Raw genomic sequence first — 16,888 nt, 5'->3', positions numbered from 1 at the left:
TTTTAAAGTATTTTGTGTACTCAGAACACTGGAACAGGCTACCCAGGGGGGTTGTGGAGTCTCTTTCTCTGGAGACATTCAGAACCTACCTGGACACATCCCTGTGTAGCCTCATCTAGGTGTTCCTGCTCCGGCAGGGAGATTGGACTAGATGATCTTTTGAGGTCCCTTCCAATCCCTAACATTCTGTGATTCTGTGGTACAAGGAGGTGACTGAATATTATTGCTGCGTATAAAAGATTGAGAACACGTAATTTAAAAAAATGTGTATTTCATTACATTTTAATCCGAGAAGGTGCAATCCATGAGTGTTTTTCCATATTGCACAAGCCAGGTAAGCATTTTCTTTAGTGAAGGTCTCCTTAGAGAGAGTCTGATAAGAGAAAGAAGGGTTAGAAAATGTAAACTAGCCTTGAGTTGTGCTGAGGAATATAGCTAAGTATAGCTGGCTCTGATGTCCAACTTTTATCGTTGATATTTACAGTGATTATTTAGGGAGCCATTTGTTGTTTTATCAAGAGCACACAAAAGCCATTTGGGAAAGTGGTTGAAAAACAAAGTGGACTGACTGCTGTCAATTAAACACAAATCCCTATGTCTCCTCATTTGTAAACTTCCCAAAGAAGTAAAAAAAGGGGGGAAATCTCTTCCTAATAGGCTGGACAAAATGTAGATGTGTGCTGTACGCTTTTTGCTTGCTACAGTTTATTACAAACTGAGATGTGTGCAAAGCGTTCACTTCAAGTGCGATTTTGGTTTTTTTTGTGGTTGTGCAGCAATTTTCAACTTTCTGTATTCAGATTGTCCACTGACGTTATTTGTGAAGTGCACGAATCAGTCAAATATTAATCTTACCTTTGTGTTGACAATGAGATTTATGCTTAAGGGAGTTCCGTGTGTTAAAAGCTGAACCTTTCAAACTTCAGAAGGCTACTGGTAAGTTTAAAATAAAGCATAAATATGTTCATTATTCCCTTGACTATAAAGAAAGTATTTCTGGTGCTATTATTAAGATGTATTTTTGACTAGCTGGTTTGAAAATCTGCACAGCCTTCTCCCAGAATACTCAGTGAAATGCACTTTTTAGAAGTTTCTTTTTCTCATTACAACATTTCATAAGGAGTAATCTTTAGTTCCCACTACATGATTTGTCCCAATTTGCCATGACAAGACCTGTAACCCTTTAATACACGTCTTTGTATGTACTAATTTGTCATATCATTCCTCGTAGAGTTAAGTGGTGGTGGTAACAATCTCAGAACACTGAAATCTATGTTAAATAAATCAAATCTGGATTTGATTTATTTAGTTTAAAAACTTCTGGATAATTAATAAATAAGCTTTTTCCAAACAGAGTTCTGTTTAGTTAGTACAGCTGTATTATGGATACTAAAAATCACCACTCTTTAAACAAAGTTCATTTTTCAAGGTGTCTAACACCTGGATGGAGACTTGATGCAAGGTTTCACACAGTTTGTCAAAAATACCTAAACTAGAGTGTATAGTTAATGATAAAAAAAAATTTGAATGTATTTCGAGAAGGAGGGGTTAAGGAAAAAAATGTTCTTCATATAAATCTCTGCATATAACACCTATCATTTAATTTTGTTGCACACTATAAAATAACAAAAATAAGATCTGTAACATGTCTTCTCACCGGCACCGGAGCTTAATCTGTGACAACGAAGCATGGAAGCTGGATGTAGGGGTTTTTCCTGACCTTGGAGATACTTTTATTACACGTGGCTTGCCAGGAACACGAGTCTGTCCCTCATTGACCCTCAGCTATGCTCAGTAAATGAAACCATGTTTTCTCATGCTTTTTTGCAAATCATTACACTTTGGCTTCTTCATTAAGTGTAAATACTCCTCTATTACCGTCACCTTCCATTGGCTATTATTACAGAAGTTCCAATATAATGGGGTAGTGCAGATTCCTTGTGGGTTTCTGGAGAAGAAGCTGATGAGGGGCTTTGGTTTTTGTAAATAAATGTATTTACTTCCTCAGAGTTGTATCCGTAATTTTCTCCTACATGTCCTGTCGCTGTACATGATGAAGTTTGAAATGTGCCGTGTTTGGCTAAAACATGGTGATAATTTAGAAGCACAAATGGAACTTGTCCAGGAGGTCTTGCTTCCATCACACGTTCGCTTTCAGAGTCATGATTGAGCTTCACAGTCATTCTCTCATCACTGTCCAGTTCATCTAGATTTGAAGCATGGTGACTAATATGCCCATATTTGGGTTCCTTCATACAAATCCTTCTTGTTTGCTCATATACTGAGGGCATTGGCAAGAGATGACTTAGTTGTCCTATAGCTTTAGACTGGAAACATTCTGATTTTGGCAGCAAGGAACTGGCTATTGAGTTTGAAAAAGAACTTTCATTAATGCTCATTCTTTCCTGTAGTTCTCTGTTAAAAGCTAATTTGTTTTCTTCTTTAATGAGGTGGTGAGGTGGCTGAATCCTGTTTTCTATTTTGTTGGATTTCATGATGCTGGAATCATAAATCTCTTCTTTGTATCTGCTGCCTGGCACGGACGCTGTGCAGCTTGTAAAGTTGTCAGACAGAACATCTTGGCTGTATCTCCTGTTTGGTACGGGCACTTGCAGAAAAGAGAAAACAAGTTAATTAGTTAATTACTGACAATGAGCTCAAACAATAGTTAGACTGTAACACATTTTATGACCGAACCTTAATACGCGCTTGGTTTGGGCCAGATCCAAGTCCCACTGAAGACATCAGAGACATTCCCATTTGCTTCAGTGGCTTGGATAATTCTCTTTAAGACAGTACTGAAAAATGTAAAAAAAACCAAAAACAACCCATTCCGAAGGACCGATGGTGTTGAACAATTCTGAGAAGTTTTTCCATTTGAAATGCCCGTTTATTTGACTGAATAATTACAAATCACTGTCATTATTAACATAATTCTGTTTGAAAAACTAGCATCAGATATTAAAAATATCTGTTGAAAAGCAACAGAAACACTTCTTGAGTAATGCTGTCTCTCTGCTTTTAAGGTAATATCATATAATAAAGATGTATGTCTAATATAAATGTAATTTACAACATACACTGAGGATATTTGTTTGAATGTCTACTAAACTGGGTATGCATGGAAAATCAGAAGCTAAGTTCTTAAGTTTTGAAGAGAATATGAACCTAGGATTTCTAGTCAGGCTTTTTCTCTAAAATATATTAAGTAATCTTGTTTTTATCTTAAGTTTCTGCATGTTAGCTGAAGTCTTGAAGCAAATTGGATTGCTCTTATCATCTTCTGCTTGGCTTATACAGCTTTTCCTTTTTGTACACTCCTATCTACAAATGGTAAGAGAAAATCCACTGGTTTACTCCTGTACAGTATGGCTAAAATTAGGCGAGTTCTAATTTTTTGCACTGTCTTGTATGAACGGTTTGACAGTTATACTACTCCTCCAAGGCATATTTGAAAGATTTATTTTAACGGTTAAATGAGGCACTTACCAAATTTCTCACATTAAACCTAAACTCTATTTTGTGTTATGCTCACTGAAAGCCCTGGAAACCTAAGTACCTTTTGTAAAAGGGATTTTCTGTTTTTCTAAAAATTTTATTCAACATCTTAAAAAGTTTTGGAGTTGTCCTGTAGTGGTTGCTGATGTAACTGTACTCGCTAATAATTAAATATTCCCTGTGCTATAGTAGACTGGCAAAGCCTTCACGTATAACAGAGGAAGCAGAAATAGCTCAATTGTACCTTTTTTTATATGCGCAGCTTCATTAATTTCAGAGGGAGTTGCACCACATGATTAACACCAGAATTTATACAGGAATCTGGATCTAATTTTTTCCTTGATCAATCTACCACCCTCCTAGAAATAACAGCATTTCAAGTTATTCTTTTTAATTTCCATGTATATATTTTGTACCAAGAAGTATATGCAGATCTAAGTCAAGTGAATTCTCATCAGCTGTTGAAAAATGACCCTCTTAGATCACAAATCAAACCAGGGATTCAGCCACATGCTTGAGTGTAACTTAGAAATTTCACCACTGTAATTATACTACTATAATTTTAACTCTACCTCGGGCATTTTTACTTTGAAATAAGTATCCATGCTGAGAGTTACTGACGTATAACTCATTTGGTTTATCTAATCTGATATACTGGTTTTAGTGGTTTTCCCACTTGACACATCCACAGGAGTGACGGGCTTGTTCTTCCAGTGCAGCATGGAGTATTGTTACTCTATGACTCCAATCTCTGAACGCAAGATTGTCCTTTTTCATTTTTAGAGCCCACACTTGTGAGGAGCTGAAGCATCACAGCTACCGATTGGCCTCTGTCCTGTTATCTTCATTTTTGTAATCTCAAATTCTGCTGGGCTGATGGCTACCTTCTTGGTACCAAGAGGTGATTTGAATACTTGGAGATTTACAGGATATGGTCCATTTTGTTCTATCCTGTTTATCAAAGACGGTTTTCATCTCTTTTGCTGACAAAGAAGGTAAGGGTCTGGTTAATCGTTTGCAGGCTTCCATTAAAGTTGTCAGCGCATTTGTGGAGTTAGAGCAGTTAAGCAAGTCATGTCTGCAGTGCAACAGAGCACAGTTAGGTTTTGGCCACTCACATCCAGAACAGTTACTGGAATTAGCCTTAAATCTGCTTGTGTCTTCCTTTGCAGACAAAAACCCAAGCGCGCCTTGGGAAAGAGTTTTTTTCATACAGAAGTTAATAGCTGACTGGCTGCTCTGTGCTGCTGTAGAAGGGCAGCGCCCTAGGAGTGCTTCCGCCCATCTGGCACGTGGGCAGCTGCCGGAGCACTTGCCTCAGCAGGCACCTGGGGCTCCCATGCATTCTGCACTTCTCCAGCACTGAAAACACCTTATGGTTGTTAAGTCAGTGCATTAATTTGGAATGCTTTCTGGACCACTTTTCTGCCAGAGCAACTCATCTATGCTAAGTGAGGTAGATACACTCCACATACAAGGTTGTATATCATACCAGAGTGATAGGAGCTTTCTAGGAGGCCCTTTGTACGTGCTTACACTGCCTCTGTCCATAGCAGCCTACAACTGCAACAGTGAACTTAGTCCTTCAGGCATCATGTCTCTGTTAATTCTTTCCAAGTCGCTCTACTTTTCTGCTGGCGCACAGGGTGCAGCTTGGTTAAGTTGGGGGAAAACCTGGAGATAAGAACCCCAACAGCAGACAGTCTGCTCAGACTTCAGCATCCGTCCATCCAAGTGGGAACAGGAAAGCTACTCTACCAGGTATTTGTTTAGAACATATTGTGTTTATTCATAGTTACAGTATACTAGTGTGATCTTTCCCTTGTCAAATGTGTTGTTGCGGTGAAGAACATTCCCTCATCTCCTTTACACAGTGCAGTAAAAGATCAGATGGTGCTCTGTGGGGAAAGATGCTTGCAGAAAAGGTATTTCATTCACAAACGTTCCTTTCTCTACCAAGATGTTAGTGGTTTAGAGACACTCCTTGTTCTCTCATTGCCCCTGTCTATTTCAGTCAAAATGAAAGAAAGGCATCTTGGAACCAGGTTAAAGCAAATAAAGACTGGAAGTCAGCATTGGTCTTCATGCGAAAGGTATGCAGTCCTTATCAGCAGATTTTTGCATCCTGTCTGTGAAAAACCTTCTTTGGGCTGAAGCCCTCTTTGTGCATGCTTTACCTTGTGTAATTTTTCTTGAGCTTTCTGACCTACACTAGTCTCAGAAGCGTGTACTCCATGTTTCAAAAAGACAGTATGCCGACACTTGAATGTTGACATGTAGCCCATGATGTTTCAGTGTGTTTCCTAATCCTCTGTACAAGAGGGCCTTCAGAGAAAAGGAGCAACTACTCAACCACTTGAGTTTTGCTGAAGATGAATGGGTAGAGCTGCTATACTGATCAGGACACACACTCCTGTGTCGCAAAGGCATGCTGATATCCATCCGTGTTGAACAAGGTGAAGATGCAACATATCTTACTGCTGCCCACACCTATGAAAAAGACATTTTTTAGATCAGCTCAATACCCATGTTGTCTCCTGGCCTGAAACCCTAATTGCAAATCATCTGAGGCATGGCTTGATGTTGTAGTTACTATGTTCTCCATTTTTCTCCCTCCAAAAACAATAGCAAGACAACATGATCTTCAAGACCTCTTTGCCACCAGTGGAATACGCTTTCCAAAGTAGATGTCCTCTATTTCTTCCAGTAGGCATAGGCTAAACCTGGGGAGCTGGATTCAAGGAGGAAGATAGACAAGAACTTTTTCATAGATTTTCTTAGTATTCTTCATAATTTCCTGAGTTTTGGCATGATTAGTGGCACTAAGCTTCACACAGCTAGTACAGACTGGCCAACAGAATAACTTAGTGACAAGTGGGTGCTGTGGTACCCACAGTAGCAATGTGTCCGTTCAAGTGTACAAAAGAAAAGTTCCTGACTAAGAAGATGGTTGCCTTCTCTGAAGTTTCTTTTCTGATGACTAGACCAGCTGAAAAAAAAAAACAACTGGAAGAAGCTTTGAAACTAGATTCTGAGGCAGCAGCATCTGATTTGCAGGCAATTTTATCTGCTACGTGCTTTTCCAGAGCTTTGATGGCTTGGCATGATCATCTTAAAATCTCTGATCTCTCCAAAAGAAGCTATTTTCCATAGAGAAAAATGTCTCTGGTCTACGGCATTTTTGGCAGATGACTCTATGGATGTGAGGCCTAGCATCCAACCCGGTTGCCAGATGTCATATTTGGCATTGCCTTTGGATTGAAGATAATGATGCTAAGCAGATCCTCTCTGCTTTGAAGCTTACTGGCTGTCAGTTTTTCAGTGAACTGCTGGAAAAAGCAGCAGTTGACAACGTAAGAAAGATCAGATGCCCCTTTCAATTCAGAGCAAAAAATCACTTCCAAAGGCTCAGATTTCTCTCCTGCCACCAGCCTCAGCGAGAGTACAACAGGGCTGATTCTACCTCAAGAGGAAACAAACTCTGGAACAATTAGACATAAACCCTCTTTGCAGCAGAGGCTACATTTTTCTTTCCCCTTTTATAACACTATGTGTGAACTCAAGCAATGATCTCTGACCAGGCCTGAGTTTGACCGTATTCTTTTTTTCCTTCCTAAAGCGTACAATTGTAAGTGCCTTTGCAGAGAATTAATTGTACCAATTCAGTTTTCATCAAATGCCCAATAGCTAAACATCCATTAAAATACAGCTGTGCTCAAAAGAGAACCCACGTATTCCAACTTAAGCAACAAAATCTTTAGACATAGAACCAGAGGTAACAACTGCTGGTATCACAGCTCCGTTTTCCTGACCATAAAAATTGGTGAAGGTGTGCATGCATGGTGAAATTGAAAAATACCAGCAGATGCTTGCTGGTTTTTTTAGAACTTTTTTCAACAGAATTCCTGTGGAATCCTTCTGACTTTATATATTTAACAGGAGTTATCTACCCATATCAACCAAGTGATGGTAAATTGCTTGTCTGCTGCTATGCTCACTGGGCTTTTCTGACAAATGTTACGGCCATGGTCAATTTTACAGACTCTTCCCTGAACAGGCTGTTCTTTCCATATCTATTCTCAGTTCTGATGGCACCCTCTGACCAGCAAGGGGTGGATCTACTTTCTCTGTCTGTCTCACAGTATCTGTTCCCCTGGAAGCAGAGAAGAAAAGCTGATCTGGCTTCTGTACATCTAGAATAGTTCTGTTGCTGCAGACACATTGGGACTCTGCAAGATTTACTTCAATCCTTATCCTTTAAAGATGTAGCTTTTTTTTTTTTTTTTTTTTTTTTTTTTCCTTTTCCAGAAAGATACATCATCTTTAGAAAGGATAAAACCAGTTCTTGTTTTTGGTCTAAAGATACTTCTTTTCATACCCTGTCCACAACAGCAACAAAAGGAAGTCAGCATATTAAAGAAGCATTGACTTGGAAAAGGCATTTAACTTTCTCTAGGCTGTAAGAAGAGCTTCAGACTTGCTCATTTTCAGCCTAAACACAGAACAGTAAAATAAAATGCTACAGTCAGCTAGGTGAGGTCAATCAGCTAGGTAAGGTCAAACAATCCTGTGAGGGAGAACACCCTGAGCAAAAGTTATTTGCTTCTCTGTGGGAGACACATTCAATGTCTGATACTGTCTTCTGTCTGATGTAGCAAGCTCAGTTTTTAACTTCCCCAGGTATTCCCTTCGGATCTAGGTTACCTAGTGTCATATCCCTAAGTGAATACATACTTGTTTCTGGTACTCAAGAATCTTGAGCCTATATTTTCTAGCTTTTTTAATTTTTAATTTCCACTACTGGTTCCTCCATCCCATCCTGAATGAAGCTAGAAGTGGTTGCATCTAACTTGTTAGCAGTATGTCAACCAGTCAATCATCATGAGTGATTTTTAACTAATCAAAATGTTGTATGCAGATAGATGTAATACATGTGAGATCTAATGATTAGAGCGTATCTTGAGCTTCTTTACATTAAGTTATTTTGTAGCTTTGCAAGGTTATTTCTTATAGTTTGCCACCTCAGAAAAGTCAATGTCTTCAGTGCTTCCTTCAAAGTATTTGAGCCGACCATCTGTATAGAAAGATGGTGCGGTTGATCAGGGAGAAGCACTGAAGACATTTTTAAATAAAGCAGGGAGACAGTGCGTTTCATTTACTCTTTCACTGTAGTAATTCTAAGGTAAAGACATTCAGAATGGCTTCATACTCAGAAAGGTCAACCTTCAATTTTCACATGGAAACAGATCACATTAATTTTAATTTCTATATGTGAACTGAAGCACATTTGTTTCTTTCTGATGTCAGCACTGACTTACCTGAGTAATTCCACTAAATAACTACAATAGTGCAAAACAAGGGGGTAAACTGTGCCAGGATTAAAGGAGGTGGTATCTCTACCCTGTTCTAAAAGTGATTCTGATAAATGCATTTTTGTTACTGATGCTTTGATAATATTCCTAATCAAGTGTTTGTGGTAATGGGAAGAAGGATGTATATGTAAATACTATAAACGTAGTGGTTGTCACACTTCACTGTTTCTGATTTTCTGTGTTTCCTAAACATCTTGTAGTTCCTGTTTTCAAACTACAATCACAAATCTTCCCCTGACGCCCCACAGCTTTTCTTTTTTTTTTCTTTTTTTGAAGTGACACCCACCTTCATAACTCTGCGCAAGATTATGTCGGATGATGTTCACTGGCTGATCAGGAAGATTTTTGGACGGTGACTGGCTGTTGGGTACCAAGGAGTTGGCATAATGCCATTGGCATTCTCCGTTTGTCTGCAGTGTACTCAAGAAAAATCGAGCCACTTCACAAGGTGCTCCTTGAGGCTGCCCAAACTTTGAAGGCAGCATTTGCTTTTTGCTACTGAAGACATGAGAATCTACTGGGAAGTGTCCATAATGGTAAGAGAAAGGCAAGCTATATGACGGGGCATATAAAAGTTCACTGTTTTCTGAATGGAAGTTTTGTTCTTGAATGGTGGCAGCATTCACTGCAGGGCTGGATCGCCAGTTTCCCACCTGGCTGCATTCCAGTTTGTCTGTTTGGAATGAGCTGTATTGCTGGGGAAAAGAAAAAAAAAATGGAGGGGAAGAGAGTTAAATGACTAACTTTTATATGAAACCGCATAATATATCATATAGGCACCCAAAGCTGGGCCTCATTGAACTGCAATCTCCCTGGCTAAAGGGACTGGTTTACCAAAGCATTTAAAGTTCCCTGTCTTCACAGTAACTTTACCTTCACTTGGCATGGGAACAAAAAACTTTTTTGTCATCCTAATGTTAAGGGTTTATTTGATAATTTTGACAGTTGGATTTTAGCTACTAAGTGTAGGCAGCTGTAAATCCCAGAGGGCAGAAGGTGGTTGCTAAGCACTGGAAAGCACTGATAAATTGAGTAGCAGACCATGAATGTGATTTTGCCTATACTGGCATGTCAACCTTTAAAATTGTAGGAAGACAAAATCTGTCCTTTGCATGAGCTTCTGTTATAATGATTTTCACTTCACACTTTCTCCCACGCCCTTCTCCAGACTCCAAATGCTTTTGGGGCTCTCATTGCTTTGAATGCTATCTGCATTCACTGCTGTTTTAAAGTAATAGTAACCCCTTCCAGCAATATACATTGCAGAGTCTAAGAATGTCTCGTGGTGGTTGTCTGTCTCATCAACGTGGTTTTATGGACAATCTCCATAGTTGCCTTTCGTATCTGGTTCTAGCTTACCCAGTGACAGTGAGAGTTATTCCAAATCCCACGACAGTGGTGTATTTGCTACGATTCGTTCTTATGATGCATTCTCCAGCATAAAGACACTGCTAACATCTAAGTGACATTAAGAGCTCTGCCTGTCAACAATTAGTGAGATGTATTCTACACCAATGCAAATTTTCACAACACAGCTATTCTTAGTACATGTTTTTCTTCTTTTTACCGAGAAATCGCATTGGTTTTGAAGTACTTTACATACTTCAAATAAAAAAAAAATTTGTGTTTGCATCACTTGACAGAGTTGGTATGCACTACAAGTGCTATCCACCCCAAGGACAAAAGGGTCAAATTGTATTCCTGTTTACGAGGGCGTTCCTGCAGCAGAGTACTATAGTCAGTTTTACAGTAAGTTCAGTGCTGGGTGATCTCTATCCTGTCCAAGCACTCTGCCACAATGATTGGTAAGTAAACTTTGCTCAAAAAGTTACCTGTTGTGGGTAAGGCGTTGTTCTGAGTTTTGCCTTCATTTTATTACTTTTGGGTTTTACTATTTTCCTTGTTTCCTGCGAGGTAGATACTGAGTTTCTGCATGAAAACTGTGACTTAGAAATGGTAACCTGGTCCAGTGACAACTGAAGTTCCTTATACTCAACATCTCTGCAAAAGAACAGTCCAATAAGTTACATACTCAAATATATTGCACAAATCCAAAATAGCTCATTTGAAAATACACATTAGGTTTCACAATGTTTTCGTTTTCATTCTTCCAAAATTTTCACTGAGTCCACAGTGCAAGGATGGGGGTGTCAGCAGACAGTGAATTTTGTGGTCTGACCTCATCCCCATGGAAGTCTACCACAAATGTTCCACTGGGAACTGCTTTAGCATCTTTGTAGTGAATGTCCTCACTCTCTGAACCTGAGCTGTACTAACTTCTCCTCAGCCATCTGTGGCACCCTGCAGTTTCGAATCATGGCCATGTCAGCTGATAGAAAGGCACAGATCGATTCTTCTGTCTCCTCGATCAGGAATTGGTCTCTGCCCTGCTTTCACAATTAACCCCGAGGTAAGGAAAATGAACGATGTTCCTCTTCTGTCAACACAATGTGCTTGTGACTAGACCATAGAAGCTGCAATGCTGTTTTTCTCACAGTCTCTAGATTTTCATTTCAGCTCTGTTCCGTTCAGTTTTATCTGCCTCATAGAGAAGGCATATTTTTGTATAAAAGAGGAAAAAAAAAAATAAAGAACAGACTGTAGATCATATTTTGAAATGTTAATTGATACAGTTCTGATGATTAAATGATCTCCCCTGGTTTTGTCAGTAGCAACAGTGGAACATATTTTTGAAAGGATAACTAGAAAAAAAAAAGAAACAAAACTCAAAAAACTACTTCTCTCTCAAAATTCCATCATTTTTTGATAGTGAATAACCTAGAAGTAAATTCAACTCAAGAGTATGCTGCTATATCTCTGGCACAGTGTCCTTTTTACTCAAATCTCTTGCGCCAGTTCATAGGACTTGAGGAGGTTGCTTAAGCAGGTTGCAGAGCTGAGTCTTTCCCTCGCGCTGCTGTCTCTCACGTGTGTACAGGAATGAGGGCAGGATTAACCATTGTGCCTAGGGCTGGGTGTCTACTTCAAGTAGTTTAAGGAAACACCCTATGGTTTCTCAATTCATATACTTTAACCCCCCAAAGTCAGGTATCAGAGATAACACTGTCATATGCAAACGTATGTGATCCTGACACAGACATCATGCAAACGCATCTTAGTTTCAGGCCACATAAGAAATGGACTCATCTAGACAGAAGAAAAGAGTGTATAGTTCCCCACTTTTTTACACTATTCAACACAACAGGTGCCCACTATCCCTTTTTTATTTCTCCCCCACAGATGGTCTCTTCAGTCACAGTGTGTTTCACTATTACTTATCTCTCTTATTGAATATATGTTTCTGTCTCTCTTGGGTTTATATCAAGATAGGAGTTTTGTAATACCTTCATGGTTTGAACCAGAAGTCATAAACTGCAGGTCCAAACCACTGTTCCGTTCGCCAGCTCTTTGAGACCTACTTGCCATTGAGAGAATGTAGTTTTTCACTGAGTTATCTGTGGAAGCCAAGGCCAGTGGGGGAATCCTTGGTGATTCGGCTGTCCCTGAAAGGGGTAGTGCTGCCTACCATGTCTCTCTCTCACAAACTGACACTGGGACCTCTGCTGGGTAGCAGTAGCTTTCACTGTGTCTGGACAGCACCGGCACAGTTTTGATGCAGATCACAAAACTGGGGTCTGGGTGTAATGCAAATGGCTATAAGTGGTATTACATTCAAGCATATGGTGTACAAAGTAATCATCAGGAATACTAGGTCTTTTTAGCTCAATGTAACTAAAAGAAGGAGAATGTGAGGAGAGAAAAGTGACTATAACATGCAAGCACAGAATGATACTGGAAGACACAAGTAAAGCAAACTTAAAGGATTTAATTAGTAATGAATCAATTACTGATAACACATAAAATGAATCAATTACTGATAACACATAATGGTACAAAGTATTTTGACTTACGTAAGGACATAATTGACACTCACTATGCAGTGAGGCCGTGATGAACGGCTGTTATGCACAATAGTAGCATAGCTCTGTACCCAGACCCAGCCTCCATGCTTGGACAGTAGTCGATAGTACTTGGTTGTGACTTGGCCTTTCACCAACACTGTTAATACAATTGAAAAAAAAAAAAAAAAGAAAGCATTTCACATTGCTTGGATTTGTGACCACTTCCTGGAGAGATTTATTTGCACAGCAGGGACTTTTATCCCTCTTCTCCCTCCCTTAAGCCTCCTTCTCTCATCAAAATTTAAACAGCTCCCCTGCAAACGTATCTGTCCTGCTGGTTTACATAGTTTCAAAATTTCACATTATTGTTTACAAATACCATGTTGCGAACTATTAAACTTTGTCTCTTCCAGTTCACCCTGCTTTCTTATGTTTATATTCAGCAAAAAAATTCTTACTGTTTCTAATCTTCTGACTGAAAAAGTTCAAGACAGCAAAAGCATTTTGAAGTGGGCACAACTACTTTAAATTTTTCCATTATATTTGGAAGTACTTTTGTTGTTCATAGCTTGATAGTTTATTATGAATTTTATGCCATGATGCTTTTTCCTCTATAAGATCTGCATTTTGAAAGGTGTTTCAAAAGAGCAAAATCAAAATGCTATTTGGTTCTTAAGCACATAAATAAAGACAAGGCCAGAGAGGTGAATCAGTTATCTGATAGATTTCTCTAGAAATGTAACCCTCTGTAGACCAGTTTGGGTTCTCTGTGAACAAAGACATTTTGGCATAAGGCTATGCTATAATACGAGTTCTGCAGCATCTCTAAATATTTAACCTACCTATAAATATGTCTGGTTCAGTGCCAGGCATTTATCTAATGATCCACTAGAAGATAATGCCCATCTGTTGAAGATGGTTCTTCTCTTGCATGACCCTGGAGCATTTATCTAGGAAACTCTATCTTCTTACTCTTCTATTATACAATCAGTAATTTATTTTAAATTAGGAAATAAAGGACTGAGCTTGCTACACAAACTATGTCCAAAAAAAGTGATCAATAGCAGCAGTCCCTTTATATAATACATGATTAAGAAATGGAATTACTACTTGCAAATGTAGGGCTTGTACTAGACTGAACTTAGTAGCAAAGCTCACTGTAATTTTTTTTCTCTCATTGTACAAACTTGGTGCAGAAGCAGATAGATAAGCAAATAAACAACAGCTTTCTCTTTCAGCCAACTCTAGCTGAATAAATGACGACTTGAAATGAAAATATATGGCCTTATAATTAGTATTCATAGAAGGTTTTTCTGACAGGGAGGGCATCCAATGTTAAGTTGTGAATTAAAGAGTGCATAAGCTTTGAGGATTTGTCTACTGTTTGGTAATTAGCTCTGTGGCTCTCAGTCATTGCTGGGGTTTGCTTTTTTTTGTTTAGTTCTTACCTGGGGGAGCAGGGGGTTGTAATTTCAATAGTAATTGGAGACAGCAATAATGTGAGTAATGTGAATAGCTCAGTGTAACACTGACAGAAATAGAAGAGCAAGAGTTCTTCTTGCTGAAAGGTCCTCCGAGTCTGCAGCATCTAAGTCATCTCTTTGGACTGCTTAGTCTCCTATCCATCTGTGCATATCATAACATATTTAAACTTTTCTTCAAATCCAGTTAATTTCCCTAAGAAAATCAGGTTATTACAAAATTATTACAGACAGGTCTTCTTGACTTCAGTAAAGCATTTGACACAGTCTCCCACAGCATCCTTGCTGCTAAACTGAGGAAGGGTGGACAGGACGATCAGGTAGTGAGGTGGACTGTGAACTGGCTGAAGGAAAGAAGCCAGAGAGTTGTGGTCAATGGGGCAGAGTCCAGTTGGAGACCTATATCTAGTGCAGTGCCTCAGGGGTCAGTCCTGGGACCAGTACTGTTCAATATATTCACTAATGACTTGAATGAGGGACTAGAGTGCACTGTCAGCAAATTTGCTGATGACACCAAGCTGGGAGGAGTGGCTGACACGCCAAAAGGCTGTGCTGCCATCCATCGAGACCTGGACAGGCTGGAGAGTTGGACGAGGAAAAATTTAATGCAATATAACAAGGGCAAGTGTAGAGTCTTGCATCTGAGCAGGAACAACTCCAGGTTCCAGCATAAGTTGGAGAACGGCCTGTTGGAGAGCAGTATAGGGAAAAGGGACCTAGGGGTCCTGGTGAACAGCAGGATGACCATGAGCCAGCACTGTGCCCTTGTGGCCAGGAAGGCCAATGGCACCTGGGCTTTATTAGAAGATGGGTGGTTGGTAGGTCGAGAGAGGTTCTCCCTCCCCTCTACTCTGCCCTGGTGAGACCACATCTGGAATACTGTGTCCAGTTCTGGGCTCCTCAGTTCAAGGACAGAGAACTGCTGGAGAGAGTCCAGCGCAGAGCCACAAAGATGATCAAGGGAGTGGAGCGTCTCCTGTATGAGGAAAGGCTGAGGGAGCTGGGTCTCTTCAGCTTGGAGAAGAGGAGACTGAGGAGTGACCTCATTAATGTTTATAAATATGTAAAGTGTGAGTGTCACAAGGATGGAGCCAGGCTCTTCTCATTGACAAGCAATGACAGGACAAGGGGCAATGTGTACAAACTGGAACACAGGAGGTTCCACTGAAATATGAGAAGAAACTTCTTTTCAGTGAGGGTGACAGAACACTGGAACAGGCTGCCCAGGGTGGGTGTGGAGTTTCCTTCTCTGGAGGCATTCAAAACCTGCCTGGACGCCTTCCTGTGTAACCTCATCTAGGTGTTCCTGCTCCAGCAGGGAGATTGGACTAGATGATCTTTTGAGGTCCCTTACAATCCCTAACATTCTATGATTCTGTGAAGTGTCAGTTCCCCTTTCATTACAGGTTATAGTATCTATTTGTTGAGAAAGCAACAAGATAAACAAGATAATCTTGCAAGACTTTAAAAATCCATCCTTGCTGACATCAAGCCACTACTATTTAGAGTTTGAAGTGCCTCTTAGATATCAGCTTTTTGCCTCATACTTTCTGGTGTCATTTTTCATGTCTACATTTGCTACAAAGAATACTCTGGGGAGTGAAGTTGTGCATATGTACAGATTTTCAAGAAAATCATGAGGAATGTGTGTGTAAATATGTAAACACACCCACAAAATATAAAGGCATGTGTACTCTTTAAGTGCAATATATCCCTCCAAGGTAAAGATCTTGTGGCTGCTACTCAAAGATTCAATGTAACCATGCCAAATAAGCCTGTTCTAAAAATATTTGTTAATAATAAGCTATATGCCATGGAATCAGTATATTTCTTGATGCTCTGTAATCCAAACGGTCCAGTTCTAGAAAACAATGCTTACATTTTGGCCTAGATCATCTAACAGATATTTTTTTGTAATGTGGTCTAGGCTTTTCAGAACTAAGTCTTTGTGCTGGTTTAATGGTCGGGTTTTCCTTGAATTCAAAGTACCTTGCTACTCAGTCTTCCAAAACAGGAATTAATGCTGTAATGGATCACTAGCTATAACGAAGTTCTTTCTTGTGCTTTGGGACTAATTTTGACTTTCACTGATTTTTTTTTAAATCCCTGGTTTAGCTCTCCAGTTAGTGTTTTAAAAGATGTGAAAACCACTGAGGACTACAGTGTTCAGCTTTCCTTCCTAAATACATGCATAAACCAATATTTCTCCTGGGACAGGGGAGGACTTCATGTCTCCTGCATTTTTAGTAATCTGGGTAAAGTCTGACCTTTGCCAGGGGACAGTAGCTGCACTTCAGATACAGTAAATGAGGTCAATTTCCATATGGCTCTGAGTTAAACAATCCTCTTGGATGTTGATTGGGAAACCCCAGCAATGGGAGTGAGGTAAATCCTCTATCGAGATACTCTGTGCAGGCTCAGACTTCTTGGTGGCCTCCACTGCAATCAAATGGGGAGGATTCAGTGGCTTTAGCCTTGGCTCATAGATGTGCCATTTGTAACTGGGTGTTCCGCTGTTGTGGTTCCCTCCTGGTTTAGCAGTCAAGCTGAAAAAGGCACTGGGCTGGCTGGGCTGGTCCTTCTGGTCTGTCATAGATGGCTATTTTAAAAGGCCTCAGCAGGCTCATGGGCATGA

At 39.7% G+C, this 16,888-nt stretch overlaps 1 protein-coding gene across 3 annotated transcripts in view; it reads right to left on the bottom strand.

Moving 5' to 3' along the window:
* Nucleotides 1–266: 266 nt before the first annotated feature.
* Nucleotides 267–16,888, bottom strand: part of SIM2 (SIM bHLH transcription factor 2) — a 63,420-nt gene continuing 46,798 nt past the window's right edge. For all 3 annotated transcript variants that reach the window (XM_065862291.2, XM_065862299.2, XM_071810978.1), the window contains 4 exons: nucleotides 12,782–12,929; nucleotides 10,703–10,871; nucleotides 9,157–9,565; nucleotides 267–2,608 (listed from right to left, as the gene is read on the bottom strand). In XM_065862291.2, the coding sequence (XP_065718363.1) occupies nucleotides 1,881–2,608; nucleotides 9,157–9,565; nucleotides 10,703–10,871; nucleotides 12,782–12,929 (1,454 nt within the window). In that variant the 3' untranslated portion in view covers nucleotides 267–1,880. The remainder of the gene's footprint in view (nucleotides 2,609–9,156; nucleotides 9,566–10,702; nucleotides 10,872–12,781; nucleotides 12,930–16,888) is intronic.

Source organism: Patagioenas fasciata, chromosome 1, assembly GCF_037038585.1.
Source record: "Patagioenas fasciata isolate bPatFas1 chromosome 1, bPatFas1.hap1, whole genome shotgun sequence".
NCBI classification, from domain to species: domain Eukaryota; kingdom Metazoa; phylum Chordata; class Aves; order Columbiformes; family Columbidae; genus Patagioenas; species Patagioenas fasciata.
This window is presented reverse-complemented; position numbering and strand designations above follow the sequence as displayed.